This window comes from Microtus oregoni, unplaced genomic scaffold (assembly GCF_018167655.1).
Source record: "Microtus oregoni isolate MIOR12 unplaced genomic scaffold, Mior012 000012F_ref0000307, whole genome shotgun sequence".
Lineage (NCBI taxonomy): Eukaryota > Metazoa > Chordata > Mammalia > Rodentia > Cricetidae > Microtus > Microtus oregoni.
The window spans coordinates 34,599,921-34,623,845 of record NW_024543071.1 but is presented as its reverse complement, the minus strand read 5'-3'; the positions used below and the strand labels follow the sequence as shown (position 1 = coordinate 34,623,845).

The 23,925-nt window shown below is 45.1% G+C and overlaps 1 protein-coding gene and 1 non-coding gene across 2 annotated transcripts in view; one reads left to right on the top strand and one right to left on the bottom strand.

Moving 5' to 3' along the window:
* Dock8 (dedicator of cytokinesis 8) overlaps window positions 1-23,925 on the top strand; it is a 194,200-nt gene that overhangs the window by 152,291 nt on the left and 17,984 nt on the right. The window contains exons 30-41 of the mRNA XM_041661501.1: window positions 1,573-1,718; window positions 3,175-3,357; window positions 3,770-3,899; window positions 4,656-4,743; window positions 10,268-10,364; window positions 12,236-12,370; window positions 13,188-13,340; window positions 14,328-14,486; window positions 15,483-15,583; window positions 16,870-17,062; window positions 21,822-21,965; window positions 23,399-23,530. Coding sequence (XP_041517435.1) covers window positions 1,573-1,718; window positions 3,175-3,357; window positions 3,770-3,899; window positions 4,656-4,743; window positions 10,268-10,364; window positions 12,236-12,370; window positions 13,188-13,340; window positions 14,328-14,486; window positions 15,483-15,583; window positions 16,870-17,062; window positions 21,822-21,965; window positions 23,399-23,530 — 1,661 coding nt within the window. The remainder of the gene's footprint in view (window positions 1-1,572; window positions 1,719-3,174; window positions 3,358-3,769; window positions 3,900-4,655; window positions 4,744-10,267; window positions 10,365-12,235; window positions 12,371-13,187; window positions 13,341-14,327; window positions 14,487-15,482; window positions 15,584-16,869; window positions 17,063-21,821; window positions 21,966-23,398; window positions 23,531-23,925) is intronic.
* Window positions 6,513-6,643, bottom strand: LOC121454838. The gene has a single exon (XR_005975354.1). It is a non-coding gene; the product is annotated as a small nucleolar RNA SNORA24 (small nucleolar RNA).

Here is a 23,925-nt window from a genome sequence, read left to right as displayed (position 1 = left end):
TCACTTCAGAATAGCTTTTGCTCTGTGAATTTGGAGAGGTTGCCCTGCTGGGGTTTGCAGATAAATGGTCTAGAGTCTGGAGAATGCCTGCCTGAGCCCAGCAGTCCTTACAAGGCATCACCCCTGAGTCCCACAGAGCCGTCTGAGTTTCCCACTTCCTCCCAGTGTAGTGGCATGTTGACTAAGTCATCTGAAAAATCAGGACAATAACAACTATTTAGTTTATAAAATAATGAGACTGGGGTTGTGGAAATAGCTTAGTCAGTAAAGAGCTCACCATTCAAACACAAGGATCTATGTTCAATTCCTAGAACTCACCTAAAAGTTTCTGACACAGTGGTGTACACTTGTAATCCCATCACTGGGAAGGTGAAACAGGAAAATTCCTGGAGCCCTATAGTCAGCCAGCCAGGTGGGGGAGGGGAGAAGTGGACAGTGGCTGAGGAACAACACAAGATCATCTTCTTGCCTCCAGATGCGCACACACACACACACACACACACACACACACACACACATTCTCACATTCATACGCACCCAAATACACAAGATGAGGACAATGATCTAGAACCTTTAATTCATGCAAATTGTAAAGCGAAAAGCCAGCATTCCTATGGAAGTAGTTATTTCTCTTCTTTATTAAAAAAAAAAATCCTCATATAAATTACCAGGGGGAAAGCTCAGCAGTTTAGAGCACTTACTGCTCTTGCAGAGGATCTGGGTTTGGTTCCCAACACCTCACAACTGCCTGAAACTCCAGTTCCAGAGTATCTAAGACCCTCTTCTGACTTCCCCAAACCCATGAAGTACACATACATACACAGAGGCACTAACGTATACATATAAAATAAAAATGAATTTATTTTAAAGATACAGCCCATGGGGCTGGAAACATGGCTCAGTACTTATGAGCACTGGCTGCTCTTCCAAAAGACCCAGCATCAATTCCTAGTACCTACATGGCAGCTCACAACTGTCTGTGACTCAAGACTCAGTTCTGATGACCTGTTGTAGCCTCTGGGTTCATCAGTCATGAAAGTGGTACACAGACATACATGTAGCAAAATTATAAAAATAAAATAAAAATGTTAAAGATACATCTAAATTCAAACTTAAGCTGCATCTGTTACCATAGGTGACCTCTGACAAATTTGGCTTTTCTGTAAATATAGATATGCCTAAACTTTTGAAACAATCTTAGAGTATGATTTATTATAATAGCATATAATTCTACAAGGAACTTATTCTGTAGTTATAGGTTCCATCTTATTGGATCATTATGTGAAATAAACAGTATTATTTTAAATACAGAACAGAACACAAAGAAGTATTATAGAACTTTGAAAACTTCTATTCCTAACATCTAAAAAATTAGTTTGTAGCCTGAGCTTGTGCTCAACCCTCCGTTTGTTTTAAGCCTGTCTGCTTTTTCCCTAGACAAATGATGGGAAACACCAGGTTTTGAATTACTTGCTGACTTCATTAACTAAGACGCTGCTGTCACTTATTGGGTTGAAGACCGGGAAGTGTGGTCTTTGGCTTGCTGTCACCCACGGTGATGTTTAATTGCAGTTGCAGATGCTCGCAGTGGGAAAAGCCGCGCTAGCGGCTCCTATGAAGAACAAGATGTGGCCAATGGAATCAACCAGAATGTGGCCCTGGCCATAGCAGGGAATCATTTTAATTTGAAGACAAGCGGAGCAATGCTGTCTTCCTTGGTATGTTGGTACACATCCCTTAAGATCGTTTCTTGTTGGTGTGTCCTCCTGACTTCTGATAGAACCCAGCTTAGGGAAGAGAGGGTTTCTGCCTCCCCGCGGTGCTACAGGAATCAGAGGCTGACAGACAGCCAAGAAGCACGCTGCTCAGACAGCCATGGCAACAGCAAGAGATGCACATGTCACATTTAGCCAGTCCCAGTGTGCCAGGTACAGAAAACTATCAGAGAGGGGTACTTGGGGACTCTGAACCATTACAGAGATCACACCATTGAAGTTAGGATGGGCTTACTCCGTGTGTTTATTAGTCTTAATATTTGCCTCTGGTAAATGACCAAAGTGACCAGAGCATCCAAAGCAAAAGCCCTCAGCTTTTCTAGGCCCCCAGAGAGCCTGAGGAGATTTGTTCAGCTTGTCCTTTGATAGAAGGGCTCTTTGTGGGATGTCCCCTCCACTGCACTCGAGGGACTCTTCTATTTGTTGATGCACTCCATCTCTTGTCAAGACAACACGTCATCTTCTAGCTCAGTGCTGTTCCTGGTCTGTTTTTACTCGACTTAACGTGTTTGATTTTATGATCCTAGGGATGCGCCTAGGGCAACCTAGGCTTTGCGAGAGTGAGGCAGTCAATCTCATTTCACACTTCAACATAAGATCTGATTCTGCAGGAAGCTTACTTGGCTTTCTTGAGTGAGGCAGGGTCTTGACACAACTATTCTTTACTAGACGGATTTTTTTTCCTTTCCTCCCAGCACCTAGCAGCCTCAGCCTCTTTCACCCTTGCCTAGGAAAGTTGGGGAATCAGGGAGACAGGACACGTGAGACTAGGCATCGCTAATCTTACAATTCAACAGTGTTCCTTATGTTTACACTCTAGATCTTAATAATCCTCCTTACCAAAGTTACCTGCTCAGGGCAGTATGTACCTTTTATATTAATTGCCTATAAGGAGTCTAGAAACCCACCCACCCTTGGGTGAATTTTGGTGTAGACGGCTTCACAAACATGGTCGGTCAATCCATGTGCCGAGCAGCTCATGACCTTGACATGAAGCAGAACTGTTGGATTAGAGGATTATTCATCGTCTCTAGTTAGGCCAGTTCTCCTCCATAAGTCCAACCCTCCACTGGCCATCTTGAAGACGTTCTTGGAGAGTAGCAAGAATGCTCCATTGCATCGCTGGTATTGAAGAACATGGTCAGGGCCCGGGACAGACACCAGACAGTGCTTCGTTCAGTGTTTCTTAGCTTAACCCAAACTGCCAAGGTAAAGCCTTTACTGAGCACACATTCCCTTGCCTTGGGAAGATGGGGCTGCAGAAAATAGATGCCCAGCCAGGGAAGGAGTGGATACAGTGTTCTGAGAGTTTCTCATCTCTTACAGTTTTGTCTTTTTCTGTTGCTTGACTTCCTCTCACACCTTCCCCCGCCTTCCCCCACCGTTTGCCTCCCTCCAGCCCTATAAGCAATACAACATGCTGAATGCAGACACCACACGCCACCTCATGGTTTGCTTCCTGTGGATCATGAAGAACGCCGATCAGGGCCTCATTAGAAGGTGGATTGCTGACCTGCCTTCCATGCAGCTCAACAGGATTTTAGACCTGCTGTTCATCTGTGTCTCCTGTTTTGAGTACAAGGTAGGTGTGGGGTGTCATCCTCAGGTGTGGGGTGTCGTCCTCAGGGGTGGGGTGTCGTCCTCAGGGGTGGGGTGTCGTCCTCAGGGGTGGGGTGTCTTTGACATTTCCTTCAGTCCTGTCTTGTTACTCTTCCCTTTGAGCAATGACAGCGTCGTTCATTCTTCATGCATCTGCATTCCAGCCCCTAGCTTGTGCATTTGCCAGTGTGACCATTCCACATGGAAAGAATAGCTGCCTATTGCATTGGGCCCATTCCTGCTAATAAAGTTTCATCCGCAGAAGCCTCCGGAAAAAGTGTCTGTGTAGTATACATCAAAACTCCCCGATGTGACCCTGAAGTGTTCTCTTTTGACGAATCCCTCCATCTACAGAGACACCCCTAAACTGAATGTTCCTACCTCTGTCCTTCCAGGGAAAGCAGAGCTCTGACAAAGTCAGTACCCAAGTCCTTCAGAAGTCACGGGATGTCAAGGCCAAGCTGGAAGAGGCCCTTCTGCGTGGGGAAGGAGCCCGCGGGGAGATGATGCGCCGTCGCACTCCAGGTGTGGGGGCGGCCTCCCCACTTGTTAGACAGCTCTTCACTCTTTATGGGAAGGAAGGTCCTGGTTCTGGATCCTGTGCTTGGCTTGAAAAATGCTTGTTCTCTGCCTCTGGGGGCAAGGATAACCCTGAAAGTCCCCAAAGGCCCATGTTTTATTGAGGTTTAAGAGCCAGTAAAGGCCACATCCAAGAAAGTGATTGAAGAAGGAGGGGACACTTCTTCTTCTGTCTCCCTTGTGTTTAGGCCCTGGAAGGAGACTGATCAACAAACTGGAGGGCTCTGGGGCCCAGGGTCATAGCCCTGAGTCATTTGATATGTTACTGGGATAGAGCAGTCTCCCCCAAACAGTGCCAGTATACCACCATCCTAGGGACCCTGTGATCCACACACCTGAGCTCATCACAGTAAGACATTCAGATGCCATGTGTTCCTAGGGAAACAGCAACAGGAGGGCACTCAGCACCTTCGATGGATGCCTGCTCTTCTTTCCAACAGGTCGGGTTGAGGGGCTGGGGGGCCCACGGAAGCCCCTGCTCAGGGGAAATGCAAAAGGCAGGACATCTTCCAGAGCTGCCTCCTGTCCATCCAGGTCAGGTCACCACAGACACAGCATGGCGGCTTTATCTCCTCACGGCAGACTAACTGATTAACTGAAGAATGTGCTGAGCCTTCTCAGTAAAGCTGAACGCTCGACTTTCGGTTATCTTAGAGGGTTTCATGCTAATCAAATTCCTGCCGTGTGTTTCTTAACTCCTAGGGAATGACCGATTTCCAGGCCTCAGCGAAAATCTGAGATGGAGGAAAGAGCAGACACAGTGGCGGCAAGCTAACGAGAAGCTGGATAAGTGAGTCTCTTGGCTGCTCTGGGCTGCTTTCGTTTGAAGTCTTTAACTAGCTTTCCCAGGCTGCTTGTGTTTCTGGGACAACTGCACCCTTCCAAGGGTAAGAAAGGGAAGCATACTGTCTGTAAATACGGCTCCAGCTACCCAGGATGCCCAAAGGTTGAAGATGCTATGGCTCAGCTCTTAAAAAATGTACCCATTGTTTTCAGAAGCTCAGCTCTCACAGCCTCAGGCTGCTGCTGAAAGCCACTGGTGAACAGCAGAGAAACAGAGAAAGCAGAACCTGGTGTCCTGACGTGTAACTCCACATCTGTATTTCCATAGAGACAGTGGGTGCAAGGATGAGTAGTCAAGGGGTATTTATAGTAGCCTTATATTTTTATTGTTCAAAAATATCAGAACCGCTTGGGCTGGAGAGACGGCTCGGCATTTAGAAGCATTGACTGCTCTTCCAGAGGACCAGTGTTCGATTCCCAGCACCCACATGTCGGCTCACAAGACTATAACTCCAAGATCTGACATTCTCACACAGACATACATACAGGCAAAATACCAATGCGCGTAAAATAAGAATAAATTTAAAAAGTCAGAACTGGCTGGTTGGGGGTAGTATTTTTAATCCCGGCTCTCGGGAGGCAGAGGCAGGCAGATCTTTGTGAGTTTGAGGCCAGCCTGGTCTACACAGTGACTTCCAGGACAGCCAGGGCTACACAGAGAAACCTTGTCTTGCAAAACAAACAAAAAAGTCCACACAGAAATTTACCAAAACCTTAATAGGGATTTGGAGGTTTTAAAAATGTGATTTATATTTTCTTTTTGACAGTCTGTTACGTTTCCTACATTGGGTTTGCATTTTCATATCGTTTATAATCAGAAAAAAATTACAAAGAAAGTGAAAAACAACCCTGTTTGGATGGTAACATATGCTCTGTGTGTGTGTGCGCACGCAAAGGCTTTCAATTGCTCTGATAAAACACTGAGACCAAAAGCAGCTTGAGGGGACGGGATTTATTTTATCCTATGATTTATAGCTCATCACAGAAGGAAGTCAGGGTAGGAACCTAGAGGCAGAAACTGAAGCCAAGGCCATGAAGAAACATTCTTTACTGACTTCTCTCCATGACTTGCTAGCTTGCTTTCTTATACAACTCAGGACCACCTGCCCAGGGGTGGCACCACCCACAGTGAGCTGGGCCCGCCCGCATCAATCATTAATCAAGACAATGCTGCCATAGACTTGACTGTAGCCCAGTATGATAGAGGCAATCCCTCAATTGGAGATCCATTCTTCCCAGAAATGTCTAAGTGGGTGTCAAGTTGACAGAAACCAGCCAGCACACGTGTATTATACATCAAAGGGGAAGGAGAGAACTGTGTGTAACAGTTTAGACATAAGAGAGCTAAATGTGTGTGAACAGATAATGTATGTCTTCTCCGCCTCTTAGTCACAGGTAGCTTATGAAACCCAGATTCCCTGAGCAAAACACTGAATGGTTGAAGACCCCACACATACGGCAGAGCATCGATGGTACAGCTTCCCTCAAAGGGAGGGATGAGAAGACCTGAATGTTCTTTTATAAATAAATGTTAATATCTCTACCATTACCATATGAATGATACATCCTAGCCAATTTATGGCACTGTAAGGAGTCAAACTTACTCTAAAACATTTCCTCCTTGCTCTAAAAACATTTTTTTCCTAGAAACATTTTAATAATAGTTTTGGAAAGCATGCCAAATAATCTGGCATCCCATAGCTTCCTAACAGTGAAGGATGCTTCTTGTTCCAAGTCAGTATCTGATACCAACTAAAGGGTGATGGCTTCGCCAGTAAACAAGAATGCACTGTCCTGTGGCTTGGAAGGGAGACCGCCACAACCGTCAGGTCCAGAGATATGTGGAGACATCACATTTTCACTCAGGTGTCACATGGGAACCCCAGTTATTGGTCTTATTAATAATGCCTATTTGCTTAGAGAACTTTGGCTTACTCCGATTTTCCTAGCTGGTCCTTCAGATCTTTGGTTCTAAGCGTTAGTAAATTTCTGCACCCATTTTTTAAGGAGGAAATATGGATTTGAAGTTACACCGTAGGGCACTTGGCCCTGCTTTCTCTGCCCCTCTCTCCTTGCCTGTTGCTTTCATTCAGTGTGTGAGGTCACTGGTTTAGACAGTGTACAACAACAACAGGTGTGTGTAGCAGGCGCAGCACTGTTTAAATGGTTAGGTCATCGCTTTAAAGCAAGAGGGTATCAAGGCATGTTTTGGCCAGGCTGTGTGAATTGCTGTAGGTAGACTTTCCCACTTGCTGACATCAGCAATCTTGACTGTGAGCGCACAGGTCCTGCCAGTTCTCTGCAGGTTCCTTCTCGGCTCCCCACTCCTGGTGGACTGCTCATTGCGGTGACTGATGATCCCTCAGTCCTGCAGCTGCGTGGCAATTGTAACTGCTCAAGTTAGAGCTATTTGGAAATGCTATCATTTTTAGACGACAGTTTCTCTTGTTTTCTTTTAGTTTATTTTAATCAGTTTGGCTCTGTTTCTTTTAGGGCAATAGTTTTCAATCTGGGCTGCATTCAAATCACCCATGGGGAACTTCCAAAGTGTTGCCTGTGCTTTGGATAGGGCCTTACACTACCCAGAAAGCTCTGTGTTGGCAAGGTTGTGTTTGAACTCATGAGGTCTGCCTGCCTCTGCCTCCTGTGTGCTGGATCAAAGGCATGTGCCACCACACCCAGTGCCAAAGTGCGCCAAGGTATCCTCTGCCAGTTCTAGGTTGGTTAAACTTTACAAATGACTGGACTGTGCAGACAAGTCCGAGCCACACTAGTAGACCCCCCAGGAGTGACAATATTGCTTAACAATAAAAATTAATACTACTGAACTATACAATTAAAAATGACTAAGGTGGGAAGTTTCATGTGATGGTTAGGTATATTTTGCCACAACTGTAAAAGCAAGTTAGGGCTGTCTGTACTATCCATTACAAGAGCCATAACCACACGAAACCATATGGTTGAAGTATGGTTATTTTGTATTAAGATGTGGAATAAGTGAAAATTCATGCAAGATTGAACATTTTCACAATAATTTTTAATTAGTTACTTACTAACAATACTTTTGATGTACTAGATTAAATAAAATATGATTAAGATTAATAGTGGCTGAGTGTGCTGGCACATGTCCTTAATTCCAGCACCAGGAGGCAGAAGCAGGTAGATCTCTGTGAGTTTAAGGCAGCCTGGTCTACATGGTGATCCCGGAATCCCAGTCACAATGAGACCTTTCTAAGAGAAAGAAAAGAAAATATAATGCCATCAATTTCATTTTATCTTTTTGTATGTGTGGCTAACACAAAATCTAAAATAATACATCTGGCCCATAGTACAGTGTTGGTCAAAGTGTGGGTTACTTTGTGGTGGTTGTTTTTGTTTTGTTTGTTTGTCAGGGGGGTTGCTGTTGTTGTTTTGAAACAGAGTTTCATTAGGTATTCTTCACTGGCTCCAGAAGACACTTTGTAGACCAGGCTGGCTTCAAACTTCATAATGATCCGCCAGCCCCTGTCTCCTGAGGGCTGGAATTAAAGGCATGCACCACCACACCTGGCCCTGTTACTGTAAATTTAAACATACCAGTAAATTAATCAAAACAAAAACTTTTATAATTTCACTTACCTTATAAATATACTGTCAGCTGGAGAATGAGGGGAAGGGTTGTCAAGCAATTAGTACTGAAGAACCCACCCTAAGTGTGATATTGGTTAACAATAGCTTTCTGAGCACTCAGTGTTGTACAAGCAACTGTTATTGGATAAGGACAAAGGAGAACAACTCTGGGTAATCCTGGTCCAGGACATTTGAACTGATAGCATAACACCCCAGCATCTGTAATTCCATCTTAGCCACTGGGGACTGTTGGGAAAGTCAGTTTTTCCTCCTCTCTTTCCTTAAAACTAAATTTGGATGGTAAAACAAATTGCAGTAGTACCCTTGTCTCTGCAGGCAATACACTCCAGGGGATACCCAAAGCTGTGAATGGTACCAAATCCTTCTCTACATCACTGTGATACTGTGTCAGTCAGCCTGGTTACTAAGACAGCAACTAAGTAAATAATATGTAGGTAGCATATGCAGCATGGCTACACGGGGCAATGCAATGATCAGCTGACATTGGTCACTTGATGGAATATGACATCAGGCTGCTCAGAACTGCACACAATGAGAGTCATGGATACATTGGGCAATGCAATGATCTGTATGTAGCATGGTTAATAAAAGCTCAAGGACAGACACTGGGGATCAACCTGAAGGTCAGAAAAGCAAAGCACTAGCCACTGGCTCTTTCCTCTACCTCAGTCTGAAATGACGATTCTGCTTCCAGGAATCTCAGAATGTGACTGTGTGAGAGAGCTGTCTTCTCCCATCTTATATTCCTCTTGAGTGCTGGGATTAAAGGTGTGCACCACTACCACCTGGTTTCTATGGCAAGCTAGTGTGGCTACTGGGACTAAAGGTGTGTGTCGTTGCTGCCTGGTCTGTAAGGCTGGCCAGTGTGGCTGTTTCATTTTTCTGATCTTCAGGCAAGCTTTATTTATTAAAATACAAATGAAATGCCACCACAATGATCACCTGGCAGGATGGAATATGATGTCATGCCACTCAGAACTGCACACAATTCAGAGCCAATGACTTGTTTATTTCTGGAATCTGTTCTTCGATTTCTCAACTAATGTTTTCGGACTCTTGTTAACTCTGGGTAACTGAACCCTTGAAGGCAAAGCTGTGGAAGAGAAGGCCACTTCCTCCCTTCCCAGCTTCACTTGCTTGGTGAGGATGAAGGGATCTGTTCACAGAATGTACCAGTTCCTTAAAGTTAAACCTGAAAAAGAAACTACCTGGTGATATCCCATTTCCTAGCTGGTAGGTTCCAGTCGAGGAACCTCCAGCAGAATTTTTGATGCCCTGCACCATGGGATGAGAGCCGTGTTTCCCATTGGAAAGAGTCAGCCAGTCCCACGTGCAGCTAAGCAACTTTCTCAGATAGACTTTGTGTGGTGAAGAACTGAATCTCCCTTCCCATAGTAGCATCACTGCTTCCCAATGTTCCCCAGTTCAAGTCATGTTCCTGTCTCTTCAGCATGTTGTGGCCCCACTCCCACCCCCGTTCACATAATGCCCATGCATGACCAGCAGATGAGACCCTCAGGCTCTAACATGCTATCTGATAGGCTCACCTAATTGTCAGTAGCAACCAGTAATTACTTCTCTACCCTTTCTGTTATTTTCATAATTGTCGTCATTAATAACAGTGAAGATACTGATGACCTGGAGACTTCACTAGACCATCTTCCCAACCAGATGTAAACCCCAGGAAACACTGGCTTGGTTACATAGAGGCCGGCCTCTCTGTGTTAATTCATGGTTGACCGTTCTAAAGAATCCTTTGTGACATGGTGCATTGGTTGTCATCGCGGGAACCTGGCCAAGCAAGATTGTGCTTTAATTTGACCTCCTTTTTTTTTTCTTAGAACAAAGGCAGAATTAGATCAAGAAGCCTTGATCAGTGGCAATCTGGCTACAGAAGCAAATTTAATCATACTGGATATGCAGGAAAACATCATCCAGGTGAGGGCAATGTACACCCCATTTGGCCAGCTCATGGGTGCTTTTCTTGGAATTGGCTAGGGGCTTCATCATTCAAAATTGAAAAATGTGAGCATGATTTAGAGAATGCCTTTTTAAAACTAAAGTGGGGAAGTTTGGATTTTATAATGGTGCCTACCTTGCAGATTCCAAAGATGCCAGGCATCCTCTGGCTCCTCTGACTTGCTACTCCCTTGGAAAGAGTTGGGCGTCTAAGGAACTGACTGTCAAAATTAAACTGGCACAAGTATGCATGCTAGATTTATAAGGTAGACAGTGGACTCTGCATCAGGATGGGAATTAAGTTTCTCCTGGTTGATCAATTCCAATGGGCTAGGATAGGAGTCGCTGATGACATAGCAGGATTGGGGTCCCCTCTTGGGGTTCTTAGTCTCCTAATAAGAGGGTTTAAGAATGAACTAAAGTAGAAAGTGAAGGACAATATTATTAGTGTTTTTAAGAAAAATCCCCAAAGCTGACAAGTTGCAAATCTTAGCAGCTGCTGGGAGGAGGAGTGTGAAGGAAAAAAAGGAAAGAAAGTTATGTCATTTAAACTGGCATGGAAGTCAGATGCAAGCAGTCATACGGCAGGGAAGGGAGCCCAGAACGTCGGGAAGACTCGGGGTTAGGAAAAGGGATAGGATGATAAAAGAAGAAGAGTGGAGAGCTGGAGAAAGCTTTGTGCCTTTGGCCCAGGGAGCCGCTGTGCTAGGAGTAGGGCTTCTGGGGAGGAAAAGCACACGGTCTCATCAAAGTACTAAGTATTCTGCCCTTTTACTTAATATGGCTTAAGGTGAGCCTGCCACCCTAGGGATGATCCTTTGGCCAAGTGATTTACCAACACAAGTGAAATATTAAGACTTCACAGAAGCCAGAGAGAATGTTGTCTTGACTGGATGCTTTCTCTCTGTTGGCCTTTAGTGCTGCTCTGACATTATGATGGCACAGGGTAATGTCCAGTACTCAGTGTGTGTTATACTCAGATTGCTCAAGGGCAGTCCTGCGGATTTGCCATCCCTGCTTTAGGAAAGTACAGGTCAGCCTTCCGTTGCAGGGTTCCACATCTTGAGGCCTGACCAACCATTGATGGGAAATATTTAGGAATTAAAAATAGATCTGTGCTGACCATATGCATACTTTATAGTTTCCCATCATTGTTTCCCAAACAATACAGAATAGCAACTGTTGACCCAGTATTCCTATTTGTATTAGGTACCAAAAGCAAGCAAGGGATGATTCAAAGTACATGAGAGGACTGTGAGTTATCTATGCAAATACGACCTCCCTTTGGATAGGAGGGACTTGAGCAGCCAAGGATGACTCTAATATCTTTGGAACGTTCCCTATCTTTGGTACCCTAAATGTTTAGCATCACACTGATGGCATCTTTGTACAAGGTATATCTGAGAGTAGTGTGCCTGATGCCAAGCCTCAAAATGATTTGCAATTTCCAAGGAAAGTTGCATTATAGAGAATACAGTTATCCTTCTTGTTAGTTCTTTTGTAGCCGACAAATAGGCTGCCAGTTTAGAAGACACACCTGCCACCAAGTGGCCCTCTTGTACTTGAAGCTCCCAACTGTTTTTGAAACACAGGTAGAAAACTATGCCTACAAAGAAATAACATTCCAAAAACCATAACCCAGACTGGAGGGAGATGGACCTTAGAACTTTGGACACAGTTTTGAGAAGAGGCCGTTGGGAAAGGAGTTAAGCTCTCATGATTGTTAATAAATGATACACACGGTGGCTCCCAGAACACTTTCAGCTAAGAAGGTATACCAGTTCTCTACACCAGCCGCAGCCTCTTGGGCCTTCTGCCATACTCATTGATGCTGTTCTTCCACCCCCCAGGCAAGCTCCGCCCTGGACTGTAAAGACAGCCTGCTGGGAGGCGTCCTGCGTGTCCTGGTGAATTCTCTGAGCTGTGATCAGAGCACCACCTACCTGACTCACTGCTTTGCCACTCTCCGCGCACTCATTGCCAAGGTACGCGTGGGATGCTTGTTTTCTTACTCCTCATGAAAAGTGAGAGTCTTGTCTAGCCTCACCTTCCTCTGCAAGTAGATGGAGGCCATGGAGTAACAGTGTTACCTCTTGCTAAGATGGCAGGCGCACTGACTATCCGCAAGTCACTGTGGGGATGCCAAATGGTGGCTCTCATACTTGAAATGTGGACCTAACTACAGACGTGTCAGATGACCACTCACTGAAAGTCTGACTTGAGAGCGAAAATCATTTTTCTCCTTCTCATGAATACCTTATCGCAGTGAGAGTCAATCCCACACCTGATTCCCACTAGTAAATATGACAAGCACGACCACAGTAAAATGCTGGAAGCTGCCCGAGTGCTCTCTTTGGTTGGTAGTGTATTAAGATGATTTTTCCTTCTTTGTGGGAAATCTTAGTGGGTGCCCTCTACATAGGATCTTGTAAATTTATGAGGTGGAATTCTGCTGCCCACTATCATAATAATTTTCTCTTTCTTAGTCACCAATAATTTCCAAGGAACTCATGAAATCCAAGTAAGTCCTTCAGAGCTGTGTCTCACTCACTAGTGAATGCAACCTGGCTAACTAGTGAAGTTAGTGACATAGCCCTTACCTCAGCCGTGTGACTCACAACTAGCGGACATCATCGCTTACCTCCATCGCCTGGCCCCTATAGCCCATTTTGTTTATGGATCACTACATTAACCCTTCAGGCTCTTTGCTTGTCCAAACAGACCTTTGCATGTTGCGACAGCCAGCCGGGGAGCTTGCGAAAGGGCCCGGTGATGCCTCATGACCTCCTGTGTCTCTTCTAGTTCGGGGACTTGCTGTTCGAGGAGGAAGTGGAGCAGTGTGCTGACCTGTGTCAACGGGTGCTGCACCACTGCAGCAGCAGCATGGATGTCACGCGGAGCCAAGCCTGTGCCACCCTCTACCTCCTCATGCGCTTCAGTTTCGGAGCAACCAGTGTAAGCGCAAACCGGCTGGGCAGCCCCGAATCAGGAGAGAGCCTGAATGTGAAGCCTGGGTTGAGGGGAGGGGATGCCGTATAGCTTTTCACTTCTGCCCCGGGAGAAGGACGCCAGGGAGTCTGCAGGTGGGCACCAGCATTTGAGAGCGGCAGCAGGACTGGAGGGTGCCTGCTTCCAGCAGTCAGAGCTCCCGCATGTGAGACAAGCACAGGAGCGGGTTACGGTTCCAGAAAAGTGTGCCCTGTGCCAAAATCTGAATCAGTACCAGGACAACTTGTGGATGAGAATTATAAATGATTATTGTCCTCTGGACCTGATGGGGGTTTTTTGTTTCTTTGTTTTGGTTTTGGTTTTTTGAAACAGGGTCTCACTAAGTAACCCTGCCTGTCCAGGAACTCACTATGTAGTCTAGGCTGTCCTAGAACTCATAGAAATCTGCCTGCCTCTGCCTCCCAAGTGCTGAGATTAAAGGCATGCGCCACCAAGCCTGGCTTTGTCCAGAATTTTAAGTGAAATGTTGGACACTTCGGGTGTTCAGTTTCACAGCGAACCTCAGCCTTAGTCTGTCCATGTTTAGGGACACACGCTTGGGGTTTTGTCTGCTGCCATGTTGATGATCGTCTTTAAGAATATCTTTTTATACTAAGCCTGTAAAAGAAGATCTCTAAGTTCCAAGAAGAGACTCTTGGCAGCAAAGCTTCTATCCTGTGACCAACTTTATAATAATCTTCCAGCTTTGCTAAGTGGAGGCAGCCCAAACGCAATGAAAATTTAAACGGAGCCTGACAGATTTATGGGAGCAAACGGTCCATCTAATCCACTTAAACAGTGACATGAATCTTGGACAAACTGTAGCTCATCGTTTATTGAGAGAAAAGGAAATGCTTAAGACTAGACTGAAGGAAGTACTGGGAGCTGTTTGTGTCTGGCCCTGGATAGTTGCTTGCTTACTGTCTCTTGTTCGCTTCATCTTTTCTGATGCAGAACTTTGCCAGAGTAAAGATGCAGGTAACCATGGCGCTAGCATCCTTGGTAGGCAAAGCACCAGACTTCAATGAAGAGCACCTGAGAAAGTCCTTACGGACAATTCTGGCCTATTCAGAAGAGGACACGGCTATGCAAACAACTCCTTTTCCCACCCAGGTAGACCCATGAACATACTTTGTCTTATGCATGAGTTTGAGATTAACCAGTTATAAGCACACACATTTATGGTTTTGCATATAAAATTTTACATATATTAAACATGTGATTTGCAGATATTTATAGCCTGTTGTATATTTACATGGTCTCAGTGCTTGATAAATGCAATATACATACCAGTGCTGTCCTCAAATTCAAGACACCAAGAGCCTGTTGGGAAAGAATAGTCCCAAACAGTAAGAGCCAGCACAAGAAAAGTGATACTGAGCTGTGTGGTGACAAACACTGTGCAAATCTTAAGAAAGGAGGTGCAGGGGCTGGATGTAGTTCTATGGTAGAGCCTAGCATTCACAGAGCCCTGGGTTTGTTCCTCACAACTCCAAAAAGCTAAATAAATAAATAGTGAAGGGTGGTTAATGAAGACACGGTGGTCTGGAAACGTGGAGATGGGAAGGAGTCAAACTCCGGGGGTAGGCTTCAGCGAAGAGGGGGAGGAAATGATGTTTGTGTGTAAGACAGACAAGGAAGGTCCCAGCTAAGAAGAGCTGGTAAGCAGTGTTAGTAAGGAACCCAGGAGGGCGGTTTCTCTTCTGCCTCGCTGCAGTGCCCATGTGAAAGATGCCCCTAAGGGAAAGATGCAGCCCGTCTCTGCCCATCTCTGCCCTTTAGCTTCAGCCCCTAGCCTACTCTGCGGTAGGTTCTCACCACCTGGTATTCCAGAGTAGAGTTTGGACCTCTGCGGTTTAGGAATAAGCAGAACTCACTCAAACTTGAAACCCGAGGTGTTAGAGAGGGAGATAGTGAAGGATGCAGGGCTGCTGCGCGGCCCTCAGGGCCACATCACCTGCAGGCCTCGCATTGCACAGGTGAAAGTGCCCACAGAGGTGCTCGTGAGTTCTCTCCACCGTGGACCCCTGCCTACCACCTCTGGGCAAAGCCTTTCTCTGGGTCCCCCTGTACTTCATGCTCTTCACTGCTTGCACTTCTTTTTGTCAGGTGGAGGAACTTCTTTGCAATCTGAACAGCATTTTATATGACACAGTAAAAATGAGGGAGTTCCAGGAAGACCCTGAGATGCTCATGGACCTCATGTACAGGTACACTCTCCTAAGAAGATAGATAGAAAGGGCATTGTTGCTGGCCATAGTGCATACTTTAGGAAGGAAAGGAGGAAGAGAGGAAGGGAGGGAGAGAGGGAGGGAGGGAGGGATGGAAGAAGAGAGGGTTGGAGGGAGGAAAGAAGGAAGAGCCTTGTTTCCAAAGTCTGAATATTTGTCTCGGTGAGGTGCCATCTGTATCTTTTATTATTATATTTTTATTTCATTTATATGGATGTTTTGTCTGTGCACCATGTGTGTCTGGTGCCCATGGAGACCAGAAGAGGTCATCAAATCCCCTGGGGCTGGAGTTATAGATGGTTATGAGCTACCATGTGGGTACTGGGAATCAAACCCAGGTCCTCTAGAAGAACTGTCAGTGCTTTTGACCGCCAAGCCATCTCTCAAGCCCCAGTGATGCCCTTTCTAATGTCATTATCATAGGTAACCTAGGTAGAACAGTTTTGGGGTAACACTGGAGGAAAAGTAGAGTTGGTTCATTCATAAACTTCTAGAAAGATTGCCCTAATTTAAAGTACAGTGTTTAAATACTATCCTCTGTCTAGAATGAGAGAAAAGAATTGCTGGTTGTTATATGAATTCTTCCCCATATGCTTCTTCTGCAATTCAGAAAGAGAGACAGCTAAGAAGTCACAATTGACTGTGTAGTGTAAACCTTCTGCCCTCTGGTCCAGGAGTTTTGGGAGAAATTACTTATTTTTTTTTTTTTTTTTTTGGTTTTTCGAGACAGGGTTTCTCTGTGGTTTTGGAGCCTCTCCTGGAACTAGCTCTTGTAGACCAGGCTGGTCTCGAACTCACAGAGATCTGCCTGCCTCTGCCTGCCTCCCAAGTGCTGGGATTAAAGGCGTGCGCCACCACCGCCCGGCTGAGAAATTACTTATAAAGGTAAACAGCTCTGATGCATCGTAAAAGGGATAGAACGTTGTTCTCTGTCACAACTATGAAAGAAAAGGAAGGAAATCGCTTGAGCTCCATGGAAAAGGACATCCTGTCATCAGGTTGTCCCTCATAAGACTGCTGCTAATGTTCTTTCTTGGCATCCAGCACACCCGAGCCACCTAGAGTTGGATGAAATGTTTTGCCTTTTCTCTTATTTTCTGAAACTATAAAGAAAAATGTTAGGTGGGGAAGATAAGGCTTACCAGAGAGAGAGAGAGAGAGAGAGAGAGAGAGAGAGAGAGGAGAGAAAGAAGAAAGTCAAGTGCCATCCCTGTGAGAATGGCGCTCTGAAGGCTGAACGGGAAACCTTCTCAATCTGCCTTCAGGATCGCCAAGAGCTACCAAGCGTCTCCCGACCTGAGGCTGACCTGGCTGCAGAACATGGCTGAGAAGCACACCAAGAGGAAGTGCTTCACGGAGGCTGCCATGTGCCTGGTGCACGCAGCCGCCTTGGTGGCCGAGTACCTGAGCATGCTGGAGGACCACAGCTACCTGCCCGTGGGCAGCGTCAGCTTTCAGGTGGGACAGGTGCAACTTTTGTTAGATCACCACCATGATCACCACCATGATCACCACCATCACAACTTTTGTTAGATCACCATGGGGGAGCGGGGCTGAGGGCTCCCCCAAAAGAGTGCTTCCCCAGTCACCAGAGGTGTTTGGGACTGTTACAAAGGGAGAAACCAAGGCTGTTTCCACCGTTCGTATATCTGGTCCTAGTTGTCTGTGCTGCCACGGTTGAAAACCGTTGTGTTTAAAGTGTTCTAATTACCTCATATGATGCCTTTACCATCTTTTCAAACACACTCATTACAGCAATGATACTTAGAGGCCAAGGGAGCTTTGGGAGACATTCTCAGACATCTTAGACATTTAGCCGTCCCCATCAACCCATGAAGCAGGTAGATTTCCATTTCACAGACGGAAGAAACAAGACAGCTTTTTTTTTTTAATTATTTAAACCCTTCCCAAAACATTTGTATTTAGCCCATATACTAGTAAGGAGGGAACATTGGTGTAATGAATCTGTCATGCCTCAGTCCCTCAGTTCTTTTCTTAAACTCTTTGGGATTCTACTCTCGTCCAAAATTACAAGAGAATCCAATTGACCTGAGATGGGAAAGAAACGGCTGAATGGATGCTTTCTGAGAATAACCCCAAAGTTATCCACAGCCAACAAGGGCAAATTGGGCCAGAGCTAAAGCTCAGATGGGGCTGCCCAACGGCCACTGTGTAGTTTAATACGCTACTTAGAGGGCAGAAGAGTCCCAGATGAAAAGATTGTTATGAGTGGTTTCTTTTACCGAGCTGTCGTCTGTAGAGATGGCTGTTGCTGCGGTGTAGACACCAGACTTTAGTCATGAACCTTCTCCAGCCAGACTGATGGCGTAGACAAGCATGTGTATTGTTCTCAGTTGAAGTCCCATGGCTGATCGTGTGAAGGGCTTTGTTCTCGTTATTGTTCTTCAACACGGTTCTGTGATGCTTTGTGAAGGAGGAAGAAAGGACGATTCTAAGCAGCTTTCCCAGGCTTAGAGAACAAGATACTGAGACCACTGCTGACGGAGCCTGGAGCGTCTGGTTTCTGGAGGCCTGTTCGTCTGTCTGCAAGCTGGGTCTTAGCTCAGGTCATTGCTGTCTCCTTGCTGACAGCCCTCAGTAACAAACACATTTACTCTCTGATTTCATTCTCAACAGATAATTGTAGTCTCAATTCAAAAATGTTTGTTCTAAAACCCAGTTGGTTCTCACACATAAGAGTGAGTAAGAAAGTTTTTTTTAAGTGTTTTAAGGGTGTCGTCTTCTCTTAAGCAGGCCACTTTGTCCACTTACCTATACCTCGGTGTTGCAGCGTGGCCCTTCCAGCTCCTGCACGACCCTTAGGCTTGTCCTTTATATTGAACTGCACCACCCCTTTCTCACTTCATCTACTCAGCTATCTATCATTCTCGTGTGCCTTTTCCCAGTTGCTGTATTTATTTACCATTCAATGCTTTAAATTAATTGAACTTCATTTTGACTTTTATGTTTAGTAAGCTTTATTTTGCTCTTATTTTAGAATTTGGTTGACTTTCTTATTCTGATATGTTCCAAGTTGAGATCAAATTGTTATCCAGAACCCCTGGGGAAGTCTACATTATCCTTACATGGGAGTGTACAGATTATCTTTTTGTCTATTTTTATCCATCCCTCCCTTTTTGATTTGTTTTGGGCTTTTTTTTTCTTTTAAACAGTGTTGTTGCTGTTATTTGAAACAAGGTCTCATGATGTAGCCCTAGCTAGTCTGGTTATTTACTAGGAAGACCAGGGTAACCTTAAACTCACAGAGATCTCCCTACCCTGCACGACTAGAGTTACGGAATTAAAGGCATATGTCACCAGGCCAGGCTCTCCGTTCCTTCATCTACAGAATATTCATTGAATATTTATCCTGCCCACATGAACTTTCTATTCTAACCAGAGACATCATATAACTAACTGCTCTGTTCCCTACTTTGTGACACTTTAATGATAAATAGAATTCTAAAGGGCACAGGACGCTTTGAGCAAGTGTGTGTGGCCCAGACTGAGGTCAGGGAAAGGGTGGAGACCATGAGGAGGAAGGTGGAATGAACTGTGGAGTGTGAACGCTTAGTGTGCAGAACACGAAGAGCCAGGGGTATGTGGATGCGGAGCAGGCGCCACACCATGCTGACACCCATGGGAGAACTATTCTCTCTCTCAAGAGAATCCTGTGAAGTCAGTCTGGAAATGGATGCTTGAAAGTGAGTGGCAATAAGCCCACATTAATCTAGAAATAGAATTCATCAGCCTGTATGGGAAATTAGCCCTCAGAAGTACTTGCCAATCTAGACCTAGAGACCCAAACTTATGTGACCTGAATGTTGTCACTACCTCTTGTCCTAGCCTTCTGTGGTATGGGCATTATTCTTCATGGGAAGAATTCCCACACTGATGATGATAGATTAAGATCCAAGACCAGGAGGAAAGAGAAAGCCCTCCTTTCTGTAAATCACAAAGAAAGTCTTAGGGCATCTTCTTGCCTCTGACCAGATCATGTGTTTGTCCCTGAATCAATCATAATGGTCAAAATAGTAAGATGGCTCAATTATCTATGCCAGAATCGCAGGCCACACTGACATTACCAAGGTATTTCTAAAAGAAAATTAAGGCTGGGCACTGGTGGCTCACACCTTTAATTCCAGCACTTGGGAGGCAGAGGCAGGCGGATCTCTACAAAACAAGTTTCAGGAGAGCCAGAGCTATTATACAGAGAAACCCTGTCTCAGAAAACAAAACAACAACAAAAACCCAGAGGGGAGAGAAGAGGATAGAATTCAGACAGTGTTAGCAATAGGTATCCTCTGCTGATTGCTTGATTTTCTTCCTTCTTCCCTCCCTCTCTTCCTCCCTTCCTCATTATCTTTTTTTTCTTTGACAGTGACTGGTCTTGGATTAAGAGAGACCTCTTCCTCTGCCTCGCAAGTGCTGGGATTCTAGGCATGCCTGGCCCTACTGCTGACTTCTTATGTGTTCTTTCTGTACTCTAGTTTTTAATCTTGGTGGATTACAGTAAAATTAAGCCTTTGGGAAAGACTTGTAGAGTAGAGATAATGTTCAGGGCAAATAGCTTGGACGTCACTGAGGTCCAAGCCACTGAGATCATTGGAATTCTATCCCAGGAGTGCAAGCAAGCCTTACTGAACTCACAAACATAGATGTGGATGTGTTCTCAAATACTGATGTTACATCCCTCACTCTGAAGCCAGGAATGTCTGCCCAGAATATTCTCCCCCGTGACTCACAACTGTTGAGCTGCCTGGCTCATACCTATGCCTCTACATGCAGAAAAATCACATGCAATTCCATTAGTGCTGGGGTCCTAAGAGCTTAAATTTTTTCAGTTGAATTTCTTATCCCTTCTGTTATCAGCTCATTATAATAATCCTGATTTGGAAGAAAGATTGGTCACAAAGGACTTTTAAAAACTCTGTGTTCACAAAACTATTCCAATGTAACCGTGAAGGGATAGGCACTGACCCTGACCTCCTTACGGATTCCTGAAGGTGATTCCCTTGACCCTGATAGCCAAGGCAGACAGCGTTGATTTCAAAGAGTGCCTCTGAGCAGTAGGTAGTGGCTGACTGGAGCATTATGCTGGGAGTCTTAAAGTTTATGCAGCTTCCAGGGAAAGAGGGCTATCATTGTTGAGCTATGCCTGCTATGCGCACAGCAGGAGGAAGGAGCGGCCGGGGTGCTGTTTCCAGCTCCTACACAGTGAAGGTTTCCCATTTCTCCTGTGCACCATACTCATTTCTTTCGTAGTGTAAGCCAAGAATGGCTCTTGACCTATCAGAAGCATTGACGTCACTGCCAGGGTCAGATCTGGGATGAGAAAAATGGGGTACGTCAACACAAAATGTGAAGAGAAACTCACCCTCTTAACTCATGCAAGTCCATGACCCTGAACACGAATGCTCCTGAAACTTTGTGCCCCAGGTTTCTCATTTGAGCAAACCCTTTGGTAGATATTGCATTCCCTGGTGAGAGGCTCTAAGGTCTGTAGTTTATATAAGGGATAAACACAGCAACAAAAATGTGTGTGAGGGCGTGCAGCTTTTTCTAAACTGCATAAAAGCTCTGGCAGGGCAGTGGTGGTGTGTGCCTTTAATTCCAGCACTCAGGAGGCAGAGGCAGAAGAATCGCTGTGATTTTGAAGTCAGCCAGGTTTATAGAGTGAGTTCCAGGACAGCCAGAGCTGCATAGAGAAACCCTGTCTCCAGAATTAAAAAAAAAAAAAAATCTGTAAAAAAGATGGAAGACACCCTGTTTATTACTTTCATATGTTATAATATGATTATTTATCTCAAAGTCAAGACAAGCAGAAGCAGAACACTTCAGCAGAACTCCCAAAAGTCAAGGTTCATGAGCTGGCAAAATGAATAAGACTTCATTCCCTGCTTTCTGGTCTTGGCCTCTGATAATCCAAGGCCTTCCTTACATGTCCCTTAGGGTTATCTCACTCACAATAAGGCGGTTTCAGCTGAATTATTGTTACATTAAGGAAAGTGTTCTTTCTAGAAAGTTCCTTCATGGTTAAAAATTTTGGAGTTTGATGAGAAGTTTGCTCAGTGTGACCTTTGAAAATGAATAATAGCCACCAGAAGCTCATATGGATGGGACTGCAGACTCCCATGAAGGTGTACAGACATGGCTTCTTTATCCTACATCCTCTCTGGTCCCCTGTTCCCTGGGCTCATGCTGGGTTCTCTTACAGAATATTTCCTCCAATGTGCTTGAGGAGTCTGCAGTCTCGGATGACACCTTGTCACCTGATGAGGACGGAGTGTGCTCCGGTCGCTACTTCACCGAGAGTGGGCTGGTGGGCCTCCTGGAGCAGGCTGCAGAGCTCTTCAGCACGGTCAGTGCCTCAAAGGCTCCTTCAGCCCCTCCTCACACCCCTCCCCCAGGGACACGCAGAGGAGAGCTGGGCCTGGCTGCATCCCCCTGGCTAGACCAGCGATGGCTTTGATGTCCACAGATTGCATCAGCTCTCCGAGGGAGGCGATGTCATAATGGACATACTCTTATTTCCACTGCTTGCTCATTGGCCAGGAACAACTCCACAGTATTATCTCCTTTTATAGGGTGGCAACCAAGCCACAGAGAGGTGAAACAGCTTGCCCAGGGTTACACAATCAGTGATGAGGCATGTTCTTACTCCTCATTTTCCCACTCACGGAAAAAGATAGGGGAGGAGCTGCTGAGGGGCAGGCAGGGATCCATGACACCTTCCCTGGGACACTCAGCAGGTCTTCAAGACCTGTACAGACCAAGGCAACTCAGGGAGATGGGACAGCAGAAGTCACAGAGCCATCCCTCAGTAGCCCGATCTGGGTCTGACTCCCAATAAAAGAAAAAACATAGACAACTCGCTACAATTCAGGTGGAGGTGGAAAACCGCTCATATATTTCCTTTTTTCACCATTGCCCCCTCTCCCCAGAGTGGAGCCAAGTAAACTGAATACTTTATTTAGCTGACCCCATTCTGTTTTCCTGACTATATTATTTTTTTTATTTTCTACTCTTCATCTCCAAACTTCCTGCTTATATTTTCTATGTATTTGAATTATTGTGTTCACTGCCTTTATTTTCCTATCTTTGTTTTCTATTTTAGAAATCAGAGAGTTGGGGCTGGAGAGATGGCTCAGTGGTTAAGAGCATTGCCTGCTCTTCCAAAGGTCCTGAGTTCAATTCCCAGCAACCACATGGTGGCTCACAACCATCTGTAAAGAGGTCTGGTGCCCTCTTCTGGCCTTCAGGCATATACACAGACAGAATATTGTATACATAATAAAAATAAATAAATATTTAAAAAAAAGAAATCAGAAAGTTGTTTTAAAATTAATTTTTAGTTATTGTACAAAACTAGCTTCCTTGTTACATTATCCTATGTACATATCATGGTATATCATGTCCATGTTCACACATACCCATATACCCTTATTTTCCTAAAATCCTAGAAAATCAACTGGTTGGAACCCTGTTAATTCCCTTGAGGTTCTACATCTGACTAGAGGAGAACCTCTGATAAGCTCAAAAGCCACAAGACCACTTCTCCAAGCGCCTGAAAACCTGTGCCATCTCCTCCCCTTTTTTCAGTTTATGGAAAGCCACCTCCCAGGTTGGCAGCACCATACAGGACCACTTAGCAAGGTGCCTGGTCTCCAAAGATGACCAGGCAGGCGTGCATCCCATAAAGCACTTTGATACTCTCTCGCATGCTGTTTGCATAATTAACTCTGGTTCTTCTCCTTAAATTTCCAGTGCACTAAACAATCTCCTCTTTCCCAGGGAGGCTTGTATGAGACAGTTAATGAAGTCTACAAGTTGGTCATCCCCATCCTGGAAGCACACAGAGATTTCCGGAAGCTGACCTCTACCCACGACAAACTGCAGAAGGCCTTTGACAACATCATCAACAAGGTAGCTGGAGATGAGCCTGGTCTGTGGGTCTGTTAGCTGGGAGGTGACCCCTACCCCAGAGATCTCCACCATCTCCCTGACTACAGATGTCCCTTGAGCTCATCATTGTTGTAATTCTGAATCCAACAAGGAAGGTCTCTGGGAATACAAAGTGGCAGGTTGCGTTGCTTTATAGTTAGGAGAGATTTTAAAATTCAGTTAAATGAAGCCCCAGGAGTTTCTCATGGGATTTCTTTTGTAATCATTTCTGAGGTTTATTGTGTAAATATTAAATCTGCTTAACAGAGGGCTTCCTCTTAATGTCAGCTGTGGGAATAAAATGTTTGCTGCCCAATAGTCAATCCTTTTAGCCAAAGGGATCATCCGTAATGACAGCTGAAGAGAGTTTCCCTTTC